General features: G+C 45.4%; 1 protein-coding gene across 2 annotated transcripts in view; it reads left to right on the forward strand.

The window, feature by feature from the left end:
• The window catches only part of prkcha (protein kinase C, eta, a), a 55,095-nt gene extending 52,390 nt beyond the window's left edge, over positions 1-2,705 (forward strand). For both annotated transcript variants that reach the window (XM_014210725.3, XM_045723509.2), the window contains 2 exons: positions 1,604-1,750; positions 2,003-2,705. In XM_014210725.3, the coding sequence (XP_014066200.1) occupies positions 1,604-1,750; positions 2,003-2,149 (294 nt within the window). In that variant the 3' untranslated portion in view covers positions 2,150-2,705. The remainder of the gene's footprint in view (positions 1-1,603; positions 1,751-2,002) is intronic.
• The last annotated feature ends 15,803 nt before the right edge of the window (positions 2,706-18,508 follow it).

Below are 18,508 nucleotides of genomic sequence, written 5' to 3' on the forward strand. Positions count from 1 at the left end.
AAAAAGCGATAATATTCTGACCGGGAATCTCCTTTTAGGCAAACAGAGGAAAAATCACAAAGACGGGGGCGGCCAGGGCACGCGCCTAAGCCCACAGTCCCTTGATCGGCCACTTGAGAAAGGCGATAATGTGTTTCAGCCTGGGGCTGGGATGACGACATTCTGTTTTTTCCCGGGCTCTGAGCGCCCATGGAAGACGTAGGAAGTGTCAAGTTAGAGCAGAGATCCTTTGTAAAAGATAGAGATGGCAAAGAAGTTCAAGAAATGGTCAGACAGGCCACTTCCTGTAAAGGAATCTCTCAGGTTTTGACCTGCCATTTGAGTTCTGTTATACTCACAGACACCATTCAAACAGTTTTAGAAACTTTGGAGTGTTTTCTATACAAAGCCAATAATTATATGCATATTCTAGTTACTGGGCAGGAGTAGTAACCAGATTAAATTGGGTACGTTTTTTATCCAGCTGTGAAAATACTGCCCCCTAGCCATAACAGGTTAAACTGTCCAGAGAGGATGTTGTTTTTATGGGCAGAGGCAACTCATTCCACTCTGAGGACCCAGTATACAAGAAAGTACCTTTCCCAGCATTACTCCTGAACCTGTTTAAGCACACATTATCAACACCTGATCTGGTGCTGTTATGTACATCCCCAACATAGGGAAAGTAATCAGTTAGATATCTGGGCGCAGAACCATGAATACTCCTGTAAATCAAACCAAGTCTAATCTGGGACACCCTAACCTCAACAGGCAGTCAGTTGAGTTCCTGAAAGCAGCTCCTGCCTATGTGAGTACGTGGACTCCCCTTCAATACTACCCTGATCAGCTAATTCTGGGCTATCTGGAGTACTAGCGTGTTCAAAATGGCATTGAATGAGGGCAGTGGCTAGCATTCTCATGGAGTCCTTATTAAGCAGCTTGGACTTTCTAGCCAAAAACGTAGTCCTGGGTGGGGGAGGGACTTGTAGCCACCACGGAAGGGAGAGTATTAATGTTCTGTTAACTGTGTTTGGGTCTGGTGTGGCAAGGCCTATTAATCTTGGGTGGACTGGGGTTGAATCTGGTCCCATTTATCATTAGTTTTGGCTGATTGGGAATGTCACTGCTAGCCCCTTAGACTCCTCAGCCAACACAGCAGTCCAAGACATTCATTTGTTCCTCTGGAATCACTCCTCAAGGAAATTTGAGAGACTGTTTAATTTAATTTTGTTGTGTTTTCTTTGACTCTTTCCCTTGGCTGCTCAAACCCACCAACGTCAGATGTTGGTGAGAAAAATGTAAGGTCCACATACAGTATTTAGTCCAGGAAATGGTTGCTTTGTTTTGTTGACACAGTTCAGATAAATAGAATTTACAAAACACATCTGTGTCTCTCCAGACGCCAAGCTGAGCCAGAAAGGAGGTGCTACTGGGCCTCGGGGGGTGTGTGTTTCTGCAAGTGTGTCAGGGGGGTGGATGGGATGGCATTCAAGGTCGAACCAAAGCTGATGCTAATCTCAACAGTCATATTATAAGCCACATTCAAATTATATACTTCATTAACACACTTTATTTTACTTTTATTCACTTCTCATATGCAATTATATTTCTGTTCTCTCCACAGTTCCTGACTAAGAACCCAGTCCGGCGTCTAGGCTGCATGGCGGATGAGGGCGGGGAGAATGCTGTGACTAGCCACGCCTTCTTCATTGGAATCGACTGGGACAAGCTGAACCGCAGGGAGCTGGAGCCGCCTTTCAAACCCCGCATCGTGAGGCACACACACACATGATTGATGTCATTACAAACTGTTTACAGTAGAGTTGTAATACCTTCCTATCTTACCATTTATAATACACACCCAGTTTTACTCTCTTAACCATTGAATTACAGTATGGTAGGTAGTGGCCTGGGTTATGAAAGACGGTATCTGTTGGCAGTTACCCAAAAGTATTTCCAGGACATCTCACTGATATTTTGTTATTGTACCTCCTTTCCTGTCTAACCAATACTTCACTTTCAGAAAACTGCAGAGGACGTGAACAACTTTGACCCAGACTTCACCCAGGAGGACCCCACTCTGACGCCCATTGAGGACCTCCTTCCCTCTGTCAACCAAGACGAGTTTCACAACTTCTCCTTCACTGCTCCTGAGCTGCTGGACGATTAGGGGGCCCTGTGTGACACCCCAGCACCCCCAGACTTCTGTCATACCTCCCCCTTTCTGCCATGATCCCTTTCACTGTTGACCCCTTTTTCTCTGGCCCTACTGACTTCTACTTCTGCCCAATGGGGAGGCAGTTTGAATGGAAGAGGCTGACTTCCAGATACATGAGGACTCATATGGACTCTTACTATAGCACTGTAAAACATCTCCAGCTTCTGACATTCTCAATTAAATTCTTGCAGCAGGATTGTTGCATAATTGCGTCTTGGCACTGTGGGATATGACATCACTGTCTCGTCACTGTGGGATATGACTGACCGGTTCTGTGTTGAGACAGGTGCTCAATGAGGCCAGATTTTAATCAGAGATTCTCTATTTTTCCATGCTCGTTCCTGTCACCTTTGGAAAACATGGGACAGTTCTGACTTGTAATCTTGATCAAAGTGTGTTACTGATCTTGCAAAGCAATGTTAATGGCAATTTGTCCGCTGATACAGATAGATGAATTTCCCTACAGTTACTTCAAGATAAATACAAGCATTCTTTTAACTAATGAGAATTGTGTATCTGTGTCTTTATTAACTTGACATACTTCTTCGCCAATGCTTTGACCATTGCCGATTTTAGCATGTAAATCATGGTGGGCCAAAAATTTTTTATGCATACCAGCAAAACCACTACACTACACATTCATTGCACTATAACGGTGACAAGCGGTGCCCACAAACTCTTAGGCCTACATAAAGCTGTCCCAACAGCAGAGCGTAACTTTTCAGCACAATGGAGTGAATCCTTACCGCTGTTACACCGGGCTATCAACAGAGCCTTGTCTGGTAGTGAAACAGTTCATTCAGCCTCATTTACTGCTTTAAAAAAAAACATAGCTGATATGTCTGACTTGCTTAAACAAATGTGGTTTCTACTGACATTTAAGATGTACAAACTATTGCATAAGGGAACGATGAGCGGATAAGAGGCAATCTGTAATTTCAATCAAGACATTAATTAGTGAGCTAGGAACTGAACTTTGTACAGCGACAGAATTCAGAACATGAGCCGTTCTTACAGTATTCTCCCTGTACACCAAGTCAGAACCGTAGGATAAATAAAGGGGGAATAAACAGACAATACAATATTCGATGATTACAGTTCTCTAAAACAGGCTATAGGCTAAATGTGCATCACCAAGTCAGAACAGTAGGCTAAGTTATGAGGGGGGAAAGGGACCAAATTATTAGGGTGAGGCACATGGGCTATTAACTGCTTACTACACAACATACTTTCTTGGCTACAGTATACATATCTCCCTGGCATATTACATCATTTATGCAGCAGCATACAAGACATTTTTGGACTCACCTTGTTGTGCTGTGCTCACTTGAACAGGAAGGTGGCGCGGCGGTCTTTCTTGTGGGCTCGAGAAAGAGGCCCTAGTTCCCGACTTGGAATTCTGAGTCTGAATTATTTTCTGTATTTTCCCAGTCAGAGGGGGAAAAAATTGGAGTTCCTTACCAATTGGATATCACGTAATTGGGGAAAAAAGGGGTTCAAACATTTTAAAGGATAAACATTCACATATAACGTCATGGGCCTTCCCTGTAGCTCAGTTGGTAGAGCATGGTGTTTGCAACACCAGGGTTGTGGGTTCGATTCCCACGGGGGGCCAGCAAAAACAATTATGAAATTGTATGAAATGTATGCATTCACTACTGTAAGTCGCTCTGGATAAGAGCGTCTGCTAAATGACTAAAATGTAAAAAATGTATCACATTAACATCAGTACATAGCATCTCAATGGGCCAGAAGTTACAATCTTGCCTCATCGCTGCAACTCCCCTACGGACTCAGCGAAGGTCGAAAGCCAAGCCGCATTGCTTCTTGACACACTGTTCGCTTAACCCAGAAGCCAGCCGCACCAATGTGTCGGAGGAAACACCATCGAACTGACGACCGAACTCATCGTGCAGGTGCCCGGCCCGCCACAAGTAGTTGCTAGAGCACAATGAGACAAGGAAATCCTGGCAGGGCAAACCCTCCCCTAACCCGGATGACGCTGAGCCAATTGTGCGCCATCCAATGGGTCTCCAGGTCACAGCCGGCTGTGGCACAGCCAGGGATAGAACCCGAGGCTGCAGTCGCGCCTCAGCACTCATTGTTGAATTTGCGATTTCCAACTTGTTTGTGTAATGTTTATGTCCAATGGCCGATGAGCACCGATACGTTTTATATACACTGCTCAAAAAAATAAAGGGAACACTAAAATAACACATCCTACATCTGAATTAAATAATCTTATTAAATACTTTTTTCTTTACAAGGTTGAATGTGCTGACAACAAAATCACAAAAATAATCAATGGAAATCCAATTTATCAACCCATGGAACTCTGGATTTGGAGTCACACTCAAAATTAAAGTGGAAAACCACAGTACAGGCTGATCCAACTTTGATGTAATGTCCTTAAAACAAGTCAAAATGAGGCTTAGTAGTGTGTGTGGCCTCCACGTGCCTGTATGACCTCCCTACAATGCCTGGGCATGCTCCTGATGAGGTGGCGGATGATCTCCTGAGGGATCTCCTCCCAGACCTGGACTAAAGCATCCGCCAACTCCTGGACAGTCTGTGGTGCAACGTGGCGTTGGTGGATGGAGCGAGACATGATGTCCCAGATGTGCTCAATTGGATTCAGGTCTGGGGAACGGGCGGGCCAGTCCATAGCATCAATGCCTTCCTCTTGCAGGAACTGCTGACACACTCCAGCCACATGAGGTCTAGCATTGTCTTGCATTAGGAGGAACCCAGGGCCAACCGCACCAGCATATGGTCTCACAAGAGGTCTGAGGATCTCATCTCGGTACCTAATGGCAGTCAGGCTACCTCTGGCGAGCACATGGAGGGCTGTGCGGCCCCCCAAAGAAATGCCACCCCACACCATGACTGACCCACCGCCAAACCGGTCATGCTGGAGGATGTTGCAGGCAGCAGAACGTTCTCCACGGCGTCTCCAGACTCTGTCACGTCTGTCACATGTGCTCAGTGTGAACCTGCTTTCATCTGTGAAGAGCACAGGGCGCCAGTGTTGAATTTGCCAATCTTGGTGTTCTCTGGCAAATGCCAAACATCCTGCACGGTATTGGGCTGTAAGCACAACCCCCACCTGTGGACGTCGGGCCCTCATACCACCCTCATGGAGTCTGTTTCTGACCGTTTGAGCAGACACATGCACATTTGTGGCCTGCTGGAGGTCATTTTGCAGAGCTCTGGCAGTGCTTCTCCTGCTCCTTGCACAAAGGCGGAGGTAGCGGTCCTGCTGCTGGGTTGTTGCCCTCCTACGGCCTCCTCCACGTCTCCTGATGTACTGGCCTGTCTCCTGGTAGCGCCTCCATGCTCTGGACACTACGCTGACAGACACAGCAAACCTTCTTGCCACAGCTCGCATTGATGTGCCATCCTGGATGAGCTGCACTACCTGAGCCACTTGTGTGGGTTGTAGACTCCGTCTCATGCTACCACTAGAGTGAAAGAACCGCCAGCATTCAAAAGTGACCAAAACATCAGCCAGGAAGCATAGGAACTGAGAAGTGGTCTGTGGTCACCACCTTCAGAACCACTCCTTTATTGGGGGTGTCTTGCTAATTGCCTATAATTTCCACCTGTTGTCTATTCCATTTGCACAACAGCATGTGAAATTTATTGTCAATCAGTGTTGCTTCCTAAGTGGACAGTTTCATTTCACAGAAGTGTGATTGACTTGGAGTTACATTGTGTTGTTTAAATGTTCCCTTCATTTTTTGGAGCAGTGTATAATTTATTTTAATGTGACAAGGATTGAAAAGGATTTGCTAGTAGATTGTCGACTTGATTTATGATGATGACTGCTTGTCTAGCTTGCTAGCTAAGATTTTGAAAGTATGATGTTGACATGATCAGTCCAATCAAAGCTACTGTCGATATATGGCCAATGACCTTGAGCCTTCTTGGATGGGCACTTCTAATGTAAGTCTATGGCAGCACCCAAGGGGCTTCAATATTCGAGCTCTACCCGTAGATTTTGTGACGTAGTGTCCCCATGAGTGACAGAACACAGAACATTACCAACCCCTACGCTCCGTATTTTCCGCTGGCTGTCCCAGCACCACAGAAAGCACTGAGCTAGGCTAAAACATCTGCATTTTGGAGCTGCCTTACGCAAGAAAGCTAAAAAGAGACCATGTTTGCATGCGGCTTTATTAACTCATTATTAATTTCTTTACATTGTTTGCAAACTGATATGTGATAGAATATTAAAGCCAAAATAACATGCAAGACAGGCACAAAAAAATTCAATAAGCTAAACAGGTGGGGCTCAAAACAGGTTGGGCTTCCGGTGACGCAACTTAGGAAATGGCTGCCTAATTTTTCGTACTGCACATCGGTTGGGTATTTCCCCCCCTAAATTCAAGTATTTACTCTGAGCATTGTAATAACTTAAGCAAAATTGAAAAGGGGAAAATAGGCAAAGGTCGCGGAGCTACAACAACAGCCCGTAACAAGACAGCCGAAGATATAATTGTCGATGAACCCGAGATGGTTAATGCTAGCGCAAATAAGATAGCAGCAGCAAAATAACCCTCATTTCGTGAGGTGATAAAGGAGGAATTGCGCGAGGCGCTCACAGGCTTATGAGAGGAACTTTGAGAAGATGTAAGAAAATAACTAAATGAGTTCAAGAAAGACATTAACCAGAAACTTGAAGAAAACAAATTAGAACTTCACAGCATATCTACAAGAATGGGGGACGCAGAACAGCGCATTGGGGAAACGGACACATGGAACTCCGCAGTCAAGGAAATACTTGAACAGTCACTGAAAAACCAACACACACTACAGGCAAAAGTGACAGAACTCTAAGGTTTCTCACGTCGAAACAGCATTAGACTTTATAACGTAGTAGAGGGCGCAGAAAAAGACTCTATTCCCTCGTGGAGGGTCTATTCAAAGACATACTTGAAGATGACACTGACCTGGGAATTGAGAGAGCACACCGAGCTCTGGCCCCAAAACCCCCCCAGCGGCGCCCCACCAAGATCAGTAGTAGTATGCAACCTGGAAAAAGCCTGTTAGCTTCCAAGGCCAACGAGTGTTCTTTGATCATGACTACGTGGGAGAGATACTGAAAAGAAGGAAAGAATACACCCCCATTAAGAAAGCACTTAAAGAGAAGGGTATATGCTTCCAAGCACCATTCCCGGCAAAAATGCGGGTATTTCTGGAAAATGGCCCGGTTACATACGAGCATGCAGACGAGGCGGCTGAGGATCTGAAGTTGAGGTGCATCCCAGTGGAGTATACTGCCAGGAGAAAGGCGACATCACCGGCGGAAAGACTCGAGCAGGCTCTCCCATGGATCGTTATCGACAAGCAGAGCCTTGGAGAAAGAGGGAAACCACCTCGGCGAGAGGACGTTCACATCCGAGAGAGACTCAGGCATTTCCAACGGGAAGATGGAACTGAATCGGATTTAACAGAATGAATAGTTACCGCGAGCTGTTAAGACGTTGGGTTGATACGGTTGGCATCGCAATAGGTAAAATATCTCCCCTATTTTCCCCCAATGCTGAACAAGGGTGAGTAGCCAAAAGTATGTGTTCTTTATAAACACACTAAGTAGCATCACATTAATAACATATATATTAACTAAGGATTAATGACACATTGACAACGGGGTGACAGAAGGGTATATCAAGGGGAGGATTCATGATATGCACGCATGACTGATATAGTTTTCACTTGTAATTAACCGATGTGTATAAGCGACGAAATAGGCGCCCTTATTATTTTCGTTTTCAACAGGTCGTTTGTGACTACGTCACACATTTTCATATCTGAGTGAGGGGCCCCTCCTGCGGACAGGCTCATCCCCTCAAACCCCAGAGGCAGTCCTCTGACATGGGAGTCCAAATACCAAAGTATTTTCCCACTTTGGTTTACTTTATCGTTCTTAATTTTTCGTTCATTTTTAGGCTCAAGATAAGCAGGCAGATATGGTGCACAGTTTTTTTTATTTATATCGATGCATCATCGGAAATGTATTAAGGTCATAAGTCTCAATGTAAACGGACTGGGGAGTGCCATCAAGAGAAGTAAGGTAATAGCAAAGATGAAACGGGAGAGAGTTGACATACTATTCTGGCAGGAAACTCACTTATCCACACCTGAACACGAGAAACTCAAGAAAATGGGATATAGGAATACTTTTTTTTCTTCTTACAAAAAGGGGAGTTGCAATCTTGATCCCAAATTCAGTTAATTTTGAGTTTGTCAGAAATAAAAGACGAGGGTAGATTTATACTTGTTAAATGTAAACTGGATAACAAGGAAGTTACATTAAATAATGTATACGCACCCCCAGGGAGTGACATGGTCTTCTACAAGGAAGGTGTTTGATTTAATTGCCACAGAAACCTCTGGCACTCTTATCTGTGGAGAGGATTTTAACACGATTTTAAATTCAAAATTGGACAGCACAAATCAAAATAGGAAAATGAGTCTAGTTGCTAAAAAGATCAATAGGATATTGCAGGATCTAGGCGTGCTCGACGTATGGCGTGATATCCACATGACAGATAAGGAATATACTTTTTACTCAGCCCGCCACACTGAATACTCCAGGTTATACTTTTTTTTCATGTACAGTGCAGATAGACACAGGCTTAAGGATTGTAGGATCGGGCAGAGCGGCTTATCAGATCATAATGGAGTTTACCTTACTCTACACCTTGATAGTAAACCAAGAAATACTCAATGGAGACTTAATACAAGCATGCTGAATGATCCAGCATTCAAGGAATCAATAAAGACAGAATTGAACATCTATCTGGAGAATAACGATAACGGGGAAGTATCTCCTACTACATTGTGGGATGCAGCTAAGGCGGTTATGAGAGGAAAGATCATGGCCACATCAAGAAAGAGATTAAAGCACAGAAACTGCTGAAATTACAGGAAACACTAAGAAACTTAGAACGATCTCATAGTCAATACAAAAACCCTCTTATTGTCAGTGTCCGTGTATATGAGATGAGAAATAGAGTCTGAGTCGAACTGAGTAAAACATACATTATTTTACTCTATGAAAAGTTCATAATAGAAAATCCACGCAGGGATAAAACAATAACTATACATACAACGAACACGACCAACAGTAAAACAATAACGCACAAAACATACTGAATATCAGAGGGTTTAAATAGGGAAGTAATCATAACGAAATGGGAACCAGGTGTGAACAATTAAGACAAATGAACAAAGAAACATGGATCTGTGGCAGCTAGAAAGCTGGTGACGATGACCGCCGAACGAACAAGGAGAGGCACCAACTTCGGCGGAAGTCGTGACAGTACCCCCCCTTGACGCGCAGCTCCAGCAGTGCGACGACACCGGCGTCGGGGACGACCCGGAGGACGAGGCGCAGGGCGATCTGGGCGGCGACGGTGGAAATCTTGCATCAAGGAAGGGTCTAGTATGTCATCCGCCGACACCCAGCTTCTCTCCTCTGGACCGTACCCCTCCCAATCCATGAGGTACTGAAGATCCCTAGCCCTACGCCTGGAGTCCATGATCGTTCTCACAGTATACGCCGGGGCCCCATCGATGTCCAGAGGGGGCGGGGGGACCTCCCGTATTTCAGATTACTGGAGAGGACCAGCCACCACCGGCCTGAGGAGAGACACATGGAACGAGGGGTTAATACGATAATTAGTAGGAAGCTGTAACCTATAACATAACTCGTTCAATCTCCTCAGGACTTTAAATGACCCACAAACCGCGGACCCAGCTTCTGGCAGGGCAGGTGAAGGGGCAGGTTTCGGGTCGAGAGCCAGACCCGGTCTCCCGGTACATATACCGGGGCCTCACTACGGGGCCTCACTACGGTGGGGACCGCTCCATGAACGCCCTCCAGACCCTAGAGTGGGTTTCGCACGTAACGCCCGTTCGATATCCGCGTCAACCTCCATACCACCAGGCAAGGAGCCTGGATTATGGGAGTGGGCTCCATGGATCGTTCCTCTGTGTCATACATGCGAGACAGTGCGTCTGCCTTAGCGTTCTGGGAACCTGGTCGGTAGGATAGAGTAAACAAAACGGGTGAAAAACATGGCCCACCTTGCCTGGCGAGGATTCATTCTCCTCACATGTACTCCAGATTGCGGTGATCAGTCCAAATGAGAAAAGGGTGTTTAGCCCCCTCAAGCCAATGCCTCCACGCTTTCAGAGCTCCAAGTACAGCCAAGAACTCCCGATCCCCCACATCATAGTTTCTCTCCGCCGGGCTGAGCCTCTTTGAGAAGAGCGCACAGGGACGGAGTTTCGGTGGCGTACCCGAGCACTGAGACAGTACAGCTTCTATCCCAGCGTCGGACACGTCCACCTCTACAATGAACTGTAAGGAGGGATCAGGATGAGCCAACACAGGAACCGAAGTAAACAGAGCCTTCAGTTGATTAAAAGCCCTGTCTGCCCCAGCTGACCACTGCAGTCGCACCCGTACCCCCCTTAAGCAGTGAGGTAATGGGAGCTGCTACCTGGCCAAAGCCCCGGATAAATCTCCGGTAGTAGTTGGCAAACCCTAAGAACCGCTGCACTTCCTTTACCGTGGTTGGAGTCGGCCAATTACGCACGGCTAAGATGCGGTCATTCTCCATCTCCACCCCTGACTCTGACAGACGATACCCTAGAAAGGAGACAGACTGTTGGAAGAACAAAATATTTCAGCCTTCACATACAGGTCATGCTCCAGCAGTCGACCAAGCACCTTGCGCACCATAGCCACATGCTCGGCGCGAGTAGCGGAGTATATTAGAATGTCATCTATATACACACCACTACTCCCTGTCCATACAGATCCCTGAAAATCTCATCAACAAATGATTGGAAAACGGATGGAGCATTCATCAACCCGTACGGCATGACAATGTACTCATAGTGCCCAGATGTGGTACTAAATGCCGTCTTCCATTCATCCCCTTTCCGGATACGCACCAGGTTGTAAGCACTCCTGAGATCCAATTTGGTGAAGAAACGCGCCCCATGCAATGACTCAGTCACACTGGCTATAAGAGGCAGAGGGTAACTATATTTCACAGTGATCTGATTTAAACCTCTATAGTCAATGCACGGGCGCAAACCTCCAACTTTTTTCTAAACAAAAAAGAAACTTGAGGAGGCAGGTGAAATGGAAGGCCGAATGTATCCCTGTCCCAGAGATTCGGTGACATATGTTTCCATAGCCGCCGTCTCCTCCTGTGACAGCGGATACACGTGACTCCTGGGAAGTGCAGCGTCTGCCAAGAGATTTATCGCACAGTCCCCCCGTCGATGGGGTGGTAATTGAGTCACCTTTTTACAGAAGGCGAGAGCCAAATCGGCATATTCAGAGGGGATGTGCATGGTGGAGACCTGGTTTGGACTTTCCACTGTAGTTGCACCTATGGAAACACCTATACACCTCCCTGAACACTGATGTGACCATCCTGTAAGAGCCTTCTGTTGCCACGAAATAGTGGGGTCATAAGCTAACCAGGGAAATCCCAATACCACTGGAAACGCAGAAGAATCAATCAGGAAAAAACGAATTCTCTCCTCATGACCCCCCCCTGCGTTCTCATACATAGTGGAACCGTGACTTCCCTTATAAGACCGGATCCTAAAGGACAACTATCTAAAGAATGTACAGGGAAGGGCACATCAACAGGAACAATAGGAATCCCTAAACTACGAGCAAACACACAATCAATAAAGTTCCCAGCTGAGCCTGAATCTACTAGCGCCTTATGCTGAGAGTTCGGGGAATACTCAGGTAACTCTATAGAGAGAAACATATGCACAACAGGAAGCTCTGGGTGAGTTTGGTGCCTACTCACCTGGGATGATCCACCAGCACCCTGCCTCGATTTCTTGGGGTACCTCTCCAGCACTGACCAGCAGTGTGTCCTCTGCGGCCACAGATGGTGCAGCAAATAGCTCCCCCTCCGGTCTCCCTTAGAGCAGTACCCCCGAGCTCCATCGGTGTAGCCTCGGAGGAACTGGGGGATGGAATGAATGGACCCCGATCTGGACGTCCGCGGGTAGCCAACAGGTTATCCAGCTGGATGGATAAATCCACCAGCTGGTCGAGGGTAAGATTGGTATCCCTGCAGGCCAGCTCCCGACGGACGTCCTCTCGTAGACTACATCGGTAATGATCGATCAGGGCCCTCTCATTCCATCCCGCACTGGCAGCCAGGGTCCTAAAGTCCAGTGCGAAATCTTGAGCACTCCTCATCCCCTGTCTAAGATGGAACAATCTTTTACCCGCCACTCTCCCCTCAGGTGGATGATCGAAGACGGCCCGAAAGCGTCGGGTGAAATCCTCGTATACTCCCCACTCCGCGTTGGCCCACTCAAGGGCTTTCCCAGACAGACAGATGAGGGCAGACACTCTCGTATCCCTCGGGCACTGGGTGAACGGTCGCCGGGTATAGTTCCATCTGTAGCAGGAAACCCTTGCACCCGGCAGCCATTCCATCGTAAGCCCCCGGAAGCGAGAGCTTAATCCCACTGGGTCCATTTGACAGAGGGGTGGGCAGCGGTGGTGTTGGTTGAGGTGAGGTGGATGGAGTCGTCGGAAAACCCTCTTTCTCCCAACGCTCCATGATGAGCAGCACGTGATCCATGGCTGAGCCGAGATGGTGTAACATTGTCGCGTGCTGCTGGACTTGTTCCTCGACTGGTACCGGAGGAACTGAAGCACCTGCTGACTCCATAAATGGTGCGTTATTCTGTCAGTGTCCGTGTATATGAGATGAGAAATAGAGTCAGTCGCAGGACACCGAACTGAGTAAAACACGTTATTTTACTCTATGAAAAGCTCATAATACAAAATCCACACAGGGATAAAAAAAAAGAACTATACATACAACGAACACGACCAACAGTAAAACAATAACGCACAAAACATACTGAATATCAGAGGGTTTAAATAGGGAAGTAATCATAACGAAATGGGAACCAGGTGTGAACAATTAAGACATAACAAATGGACAAAGAAACATGGATCGGTGGCAGCTAGAAAGCCGGTGACGATGACCGCTGAACGCTGCCCGAACAAAGAGAGGCACCAACTTCGGCGGAAGTCGTGACACTTATATTACGAGAGATTCAAAAGGTAAAACAGGAAATTGACCAGATTTATAGAGAAGAAGTAGAGAAAAAGCTCAGGTTCCTGAAACAACGATATTATGAAGCAGGCTCAAAGGCAACCAAATTACTACATTTACATTTTTTTACATTTTAGTCATTTAGCAGACGCTCTTATCCAGAGCGACTTACAGTAGTGAATGCATACATTTCATTTTCATTTCATACATTTTTTTTTCTTTTTTTTTTTTTTTCTTCTTTTTGTACTTGGCCCCCCGTGGGAATCGAACCCACAACCCTGGCGTTGCAAACACCATGCTCTACCAACTGAGCTACGGGGAAGGCACTAGCATGGAGACTCAGGAAACAACAAGCACAGAATACCGTTTTCAAAGTTAAAAGACCCCAAAACAAAGAAGATCACATGCAAATTAGATGAAATACAGAATGCATTTGAGTCATATTACACAAATCTGTACAAGCAACCAGAGAAGGCAGATGAACAGACAATAGAGCATTTTTTGAACTCACTTGATCTCCCCTCAACTGGGACAGAGCAATATGATAGACTAACTTTAGAAATACCCACCGAAGAAATGAATAAAGCAATATCTCAACTAAAAGTAAACAAGTCTCCAGGCACTGATGGCTTCCCTTCAGAATGGTTCAAGACCTTCATAGAACAACTAACACCTCTACTTAAGGCCTGTTTTAATTGGACTCTGCGGGAAGAGGGTCTCCCACCGTCACGGAGAGAGGCCATCATATCTGTAATCCCAAAAGAGGGTAAAGATAAGAAGGAATGCAGTTCATATAGACCTATCGCAATTCTTAACACGGATTATAAACTATATGCATCAATAATAGCCAAAAGAATGGAGAACATAATCCCAGAATTGATTGACAGAGATCAAACTGGTTTCATACAAAATAGGCAGACACAGGACAATATAAGGAGAACACTACATGTCATGGACCACATTACTCAGAATAAGACAAGTGCAATATTAATCAGTCTAGATGCAGAAAAAGCATTTGATTCAGTGGGATGGGATTACCTATTCCAAGTTATGGAAAGATTTGGTTTCAACAAAGAAGTGATACAGTGCATCAAAACACTGTATTTGTGTCCGACCGCCAGAATAAAGATAAATGGACATTTGTCACGAACGATAAAATTAGAGCGAGGGGCAAGACAAGGCTGTAATCTTTCACCCACATGGAGCGTATGACCTTTGCTTTAAGAACACAAGAGGAGAGAGGTCAGGAATACTGGGAACTACTTGGAAAAGGTCTAATTCAAAGATGTCAATGTAACTAATATGATGAAGGTATGATGTGCACTATAACTGCCAGATCTTTTTTGTAGTTCTTTTATTTTACTTTATTTGTGTTCCTACAATAAAAACGAAGTATGAAAAAAAACAAATAAAAAAAACAGGATGGGCTGAATGACGTGTCGCCACTGGCTGTGACCATTAGTCAAGATAACTGACTGTGACTCCAGCACATAAACGATAGCAGGGAAAATGGTAACATAACCAGAACGGCTGATCTGCTCTTTAAAATACTGGAATGACTGCAGAGGGGTCCATGTGAAATAGTTTCTCTGTCCATCCCGGAAAACACAAACACACAGCATATGTTTTACTATCCTTGTGGGGACCTAAAAAACTTCTGATTTTCCCTAACCCTAAACTAACCCCTAAACCTATCCCTAATTCTAACCCTAATTGCAACCATAAACCTAACCTCTAAGCTTAAAATAGCCTTTGTCCTCATGAGGACAAGGGAGAATTTTTATTGTTTTACTATCCTTGTGGGGACTTTGGGGGATTTCCCGTACCCACAAGGATAGTAATACAAACACACACACTCAAACACAATGGAGATAAATGTCAGTCATTTTCGCCTTTCATATCAGACACAGGGATGTGGTCTGAGGAGGGGGAAGGGGGTCTCACACTTGTTTTGTCCCTGTTTTTTAGGAATAAATCTCATCCTGTGCTCTGTCAAATTAAATAATAGAATAAATAGAAAAATAATAACACAAGAAATAAATACACAATGAGTAACGTTACTTGGCTATCAACACCGGCTACCAGTACCGAGTCAAATCAAAATCATATCAAATGTATTTATAAAGCCCTTCTTACATCAGCTGATATCTCAAAGTGCTGTACAGAAACCCAGCCTAAAACCCCAAACAGCAAACAATGCAGGTGTAGAAGCACGGTGGCTAGGAAAAACTCCCTAGAAAGGCCAGAACCTAGGAAGAAACCTAGAGAGGAACCAGGCTATGAGGGGTGGCTAGTCCTCTTCTGGCTGTGCCGGGTGGAGATTATAACAGAACATGGCCAAGATGTTCAAATGTTCATAGATGACCAGCAGGGTCAAATAATAATAATCACAGTGGTTGTCGAGGTTGCAACAGGTCAGCACCTCAGGAGTAAATGTCAGTTGGCTTTTAATAGCCGATCATTCAGAGTATATCTACCGCTCCTGCTGTCTCTAGAGAGTTGAAAACAGCAGGTCTGGGACAGGTAGCATGTCCGGTGAACAGGTCAGGGTTCCATAGCCGCAGGCAGAACAGTTTAAACTGGAGTAGCAGCACGGCCAGGTGGAATGGGGACAGCAAGGAGTCATCAGGCCAGGTAGTCCTGAGGCATGGTCCTAGGGCTCAGGCCCTTCGAAAGAGAGAAAGAAAGAAATAATTAGAGAGAGCATACTTAAAATTTACACAGGACATCGGATAAGACAGGAGAAATACTCCAGATATAACAGACTGACCCTAGCCCCCCAACACAAACTACTGCAGCATAGATACTGGAGGCTGAGACTGGAGGGGTCGGGAGACACTGTGGCCCCGTCCGACGATACCCCCGGACAGGGCCAAACAGGCAGGATATAACCCCACCCACTTTGCCAAACCACAGCCCCCACACCACTAGAGGCATATCTTCAACCACCAACTTACCATCCTGAGACAAGGCCGAGTATAGCCCACAAAGATCTCCGCCACGGCACTACCCAAGGGGGGGGGCGCCAACCCAGACAGGAAGATCACGTCAGTGACTCAACCACTCATGTGACACACCCCTCCTAGGGACGGCATGGAAGAGCACCAGTAAGCCAGTGACTCAGCCCCTGTAATAGGGTTAGAGGCAGAGAATCCCAGTGGAGAGAGGGGAACCGGCCAGGCAGAGACAGCAAGGGCGGTTCGTTGCTCCAGTGCCTTTCCGTTCACCTTCACACTCCTGGGCCAGACTACACTCAATCATAGGACCTACTGAAGAGATGAGTCTTCAATAAAGACTTAAAAGTTGAGACCGAGTCTGCGTCTCTCACATGGGTAGGCAGACCATTCCATAAAAATTGAGCTTTATAGGAGAAAGCCCTGCCTCCAGCTGTTTGCTTACAAACTCTAGGGACAGTTAGGAGGCCTGCGTCTTATGACCGTAGCATACGTGTAGGTATGTACGGCAGGACCAAATCGGAAAGATAGGTAGGAGCAAGCCCATGTAATGCTTTGTAGATTAGCAGTAAAACCTTGAAATCAGCCCTAGCCTTAACAGGAAGCCAGTGTAGAGAGGCTAGCACTGGAGTAATATGATCAAAGTTTTTGGTTCTAGTCAAGATTCTAGCAGCCGTGTTTAGCACTAACTGAAGTTTATTTAGTGCTTTATCCGGGTAGCCGAAGAGTAGAGCATTGCAGTAGTCTAACCTAGAAGTGACAAAAGCATGGATAAATTTTTCTGCATCATTTTTGGACAGAAAGTTTCTGATTTTTGCAATGTTACGTAGATGGAAAAAGCTGTCCTTGAAACAGTCTTGATATGTTCGAGATATGTTGAGATGACTGTACAACCATCAAGATTAATTGTCAGATTCAACAGAAGATCTCTTTGTTTCTTGGGACCTAGAACAAGCATCTCTGTTTTGTCTGAGTTTAAAAGTAGAACATTTGCTGCCATCCACTTCCTTATGTCTGAAACACAGGCTTCCAGCGAGGACAATTTTGGGGCTTCACCATGTTTCATCGAAATGTACAGCTGTGTGTCAGCTGCATAGCAGTGAAAGTTAACATATTTCCGAATTACATCACTAAGAGGTAAAATATATAGTGAAAACAATAGTGGTCCTAAAACGGAACCTTAAGGAACACCGAAATGTACAGTTGATTTGTCAGAGGACAGACCATCCACAGAGACAAACTGATATCGTTCCGACAGATAAGATCTAAACCAGGCCAGAACTTGTCCGTGTAGACCAATTTGGGTTTCCAATGTCTACAAAAGAATGTGGTGATCGATGGTATCAAAAGCAGCACTAAGGTCTAGGAGCACGAGGACAGATGCAGAGCCTCGGTCTGATGCCATTAAAAGGTAATTTACCACCTTCACAAGTGCAGTCTCAGTGCTATGATGGGGTCTAAAACCAGAGTGAAGCATTTCGTATACATTGTTTGTCTTCAGGAAGGCAGTGAGTTGCTGTGCAACAGCTTTTTCTAAAATTTTTGAGAGGAATGGGAGATTCGATATAGGCCAATAGTTTTTTTATATTTTCTGGGTCAAGGTTTGGCTTTTCAAGAGAGGCTTTATTACTGCCACTTTTAGTGAGTTTGGTACACATCTGGTACCAAACTTCCTGTGCCAAGCACAAGAAGCAGCTCGTTCAGTAGTTTAGTTGGAATAGGGTCCAGTATGCAGCTTGAAGGTTTAGAGGCCATGATTATTTTCATCATTGTGTCAAGAGATATAGTACTAAAACACTTGAGTGTCTCCCTTGATCCTAGGTCCTGGCAGAGTTGTGCAGACTCAGGACAACTGAGCTTTGGAGGAATAAGCAGATTTAAAGAGGAGTCCGTAATTTGCTTTCTAATGATCATGATCTTTTCCTCCAAGAAGTTCATGAATGTATCACTGCTGAAGTGAAAGCCATCCTCTCTTGGGGAATGCTGCTTTTTAGTTAGCTTTGCGACAGTATCAAAAATACATTTTGGATTGTTCTTATTTTCCTCAATTAAGTTGGAAAAATAGGATGATCGAGCAGCAGTGAGGGCTCTTCGATACTGGACGGTACTGTCTTTCCAAGCTAGTCAGAAGACTTCCAGTTTGCTGTGGCGCCATTTCCGTTCCAATTTTCTGGAAGCTTGCTTCAGAGCTCGGGTATTTTCTGTATTCCAGGGAGCTAGTTTCTTATGAC

The sequence above is a fragment of the Salmo salar genome, chromosome 09 (genome assembly GCF_965601325.2).
Source record: "Salmo salar chromosome 09, fSalSal1, whole genome shotgun sequence".
In the NCBI taxonomy this organism is placed as follows: Eukaryota; Metazoa; Chordata; class Actinopteri; order Salmoniformes; family Salmonidae; genus Salmo; species Salmo salar.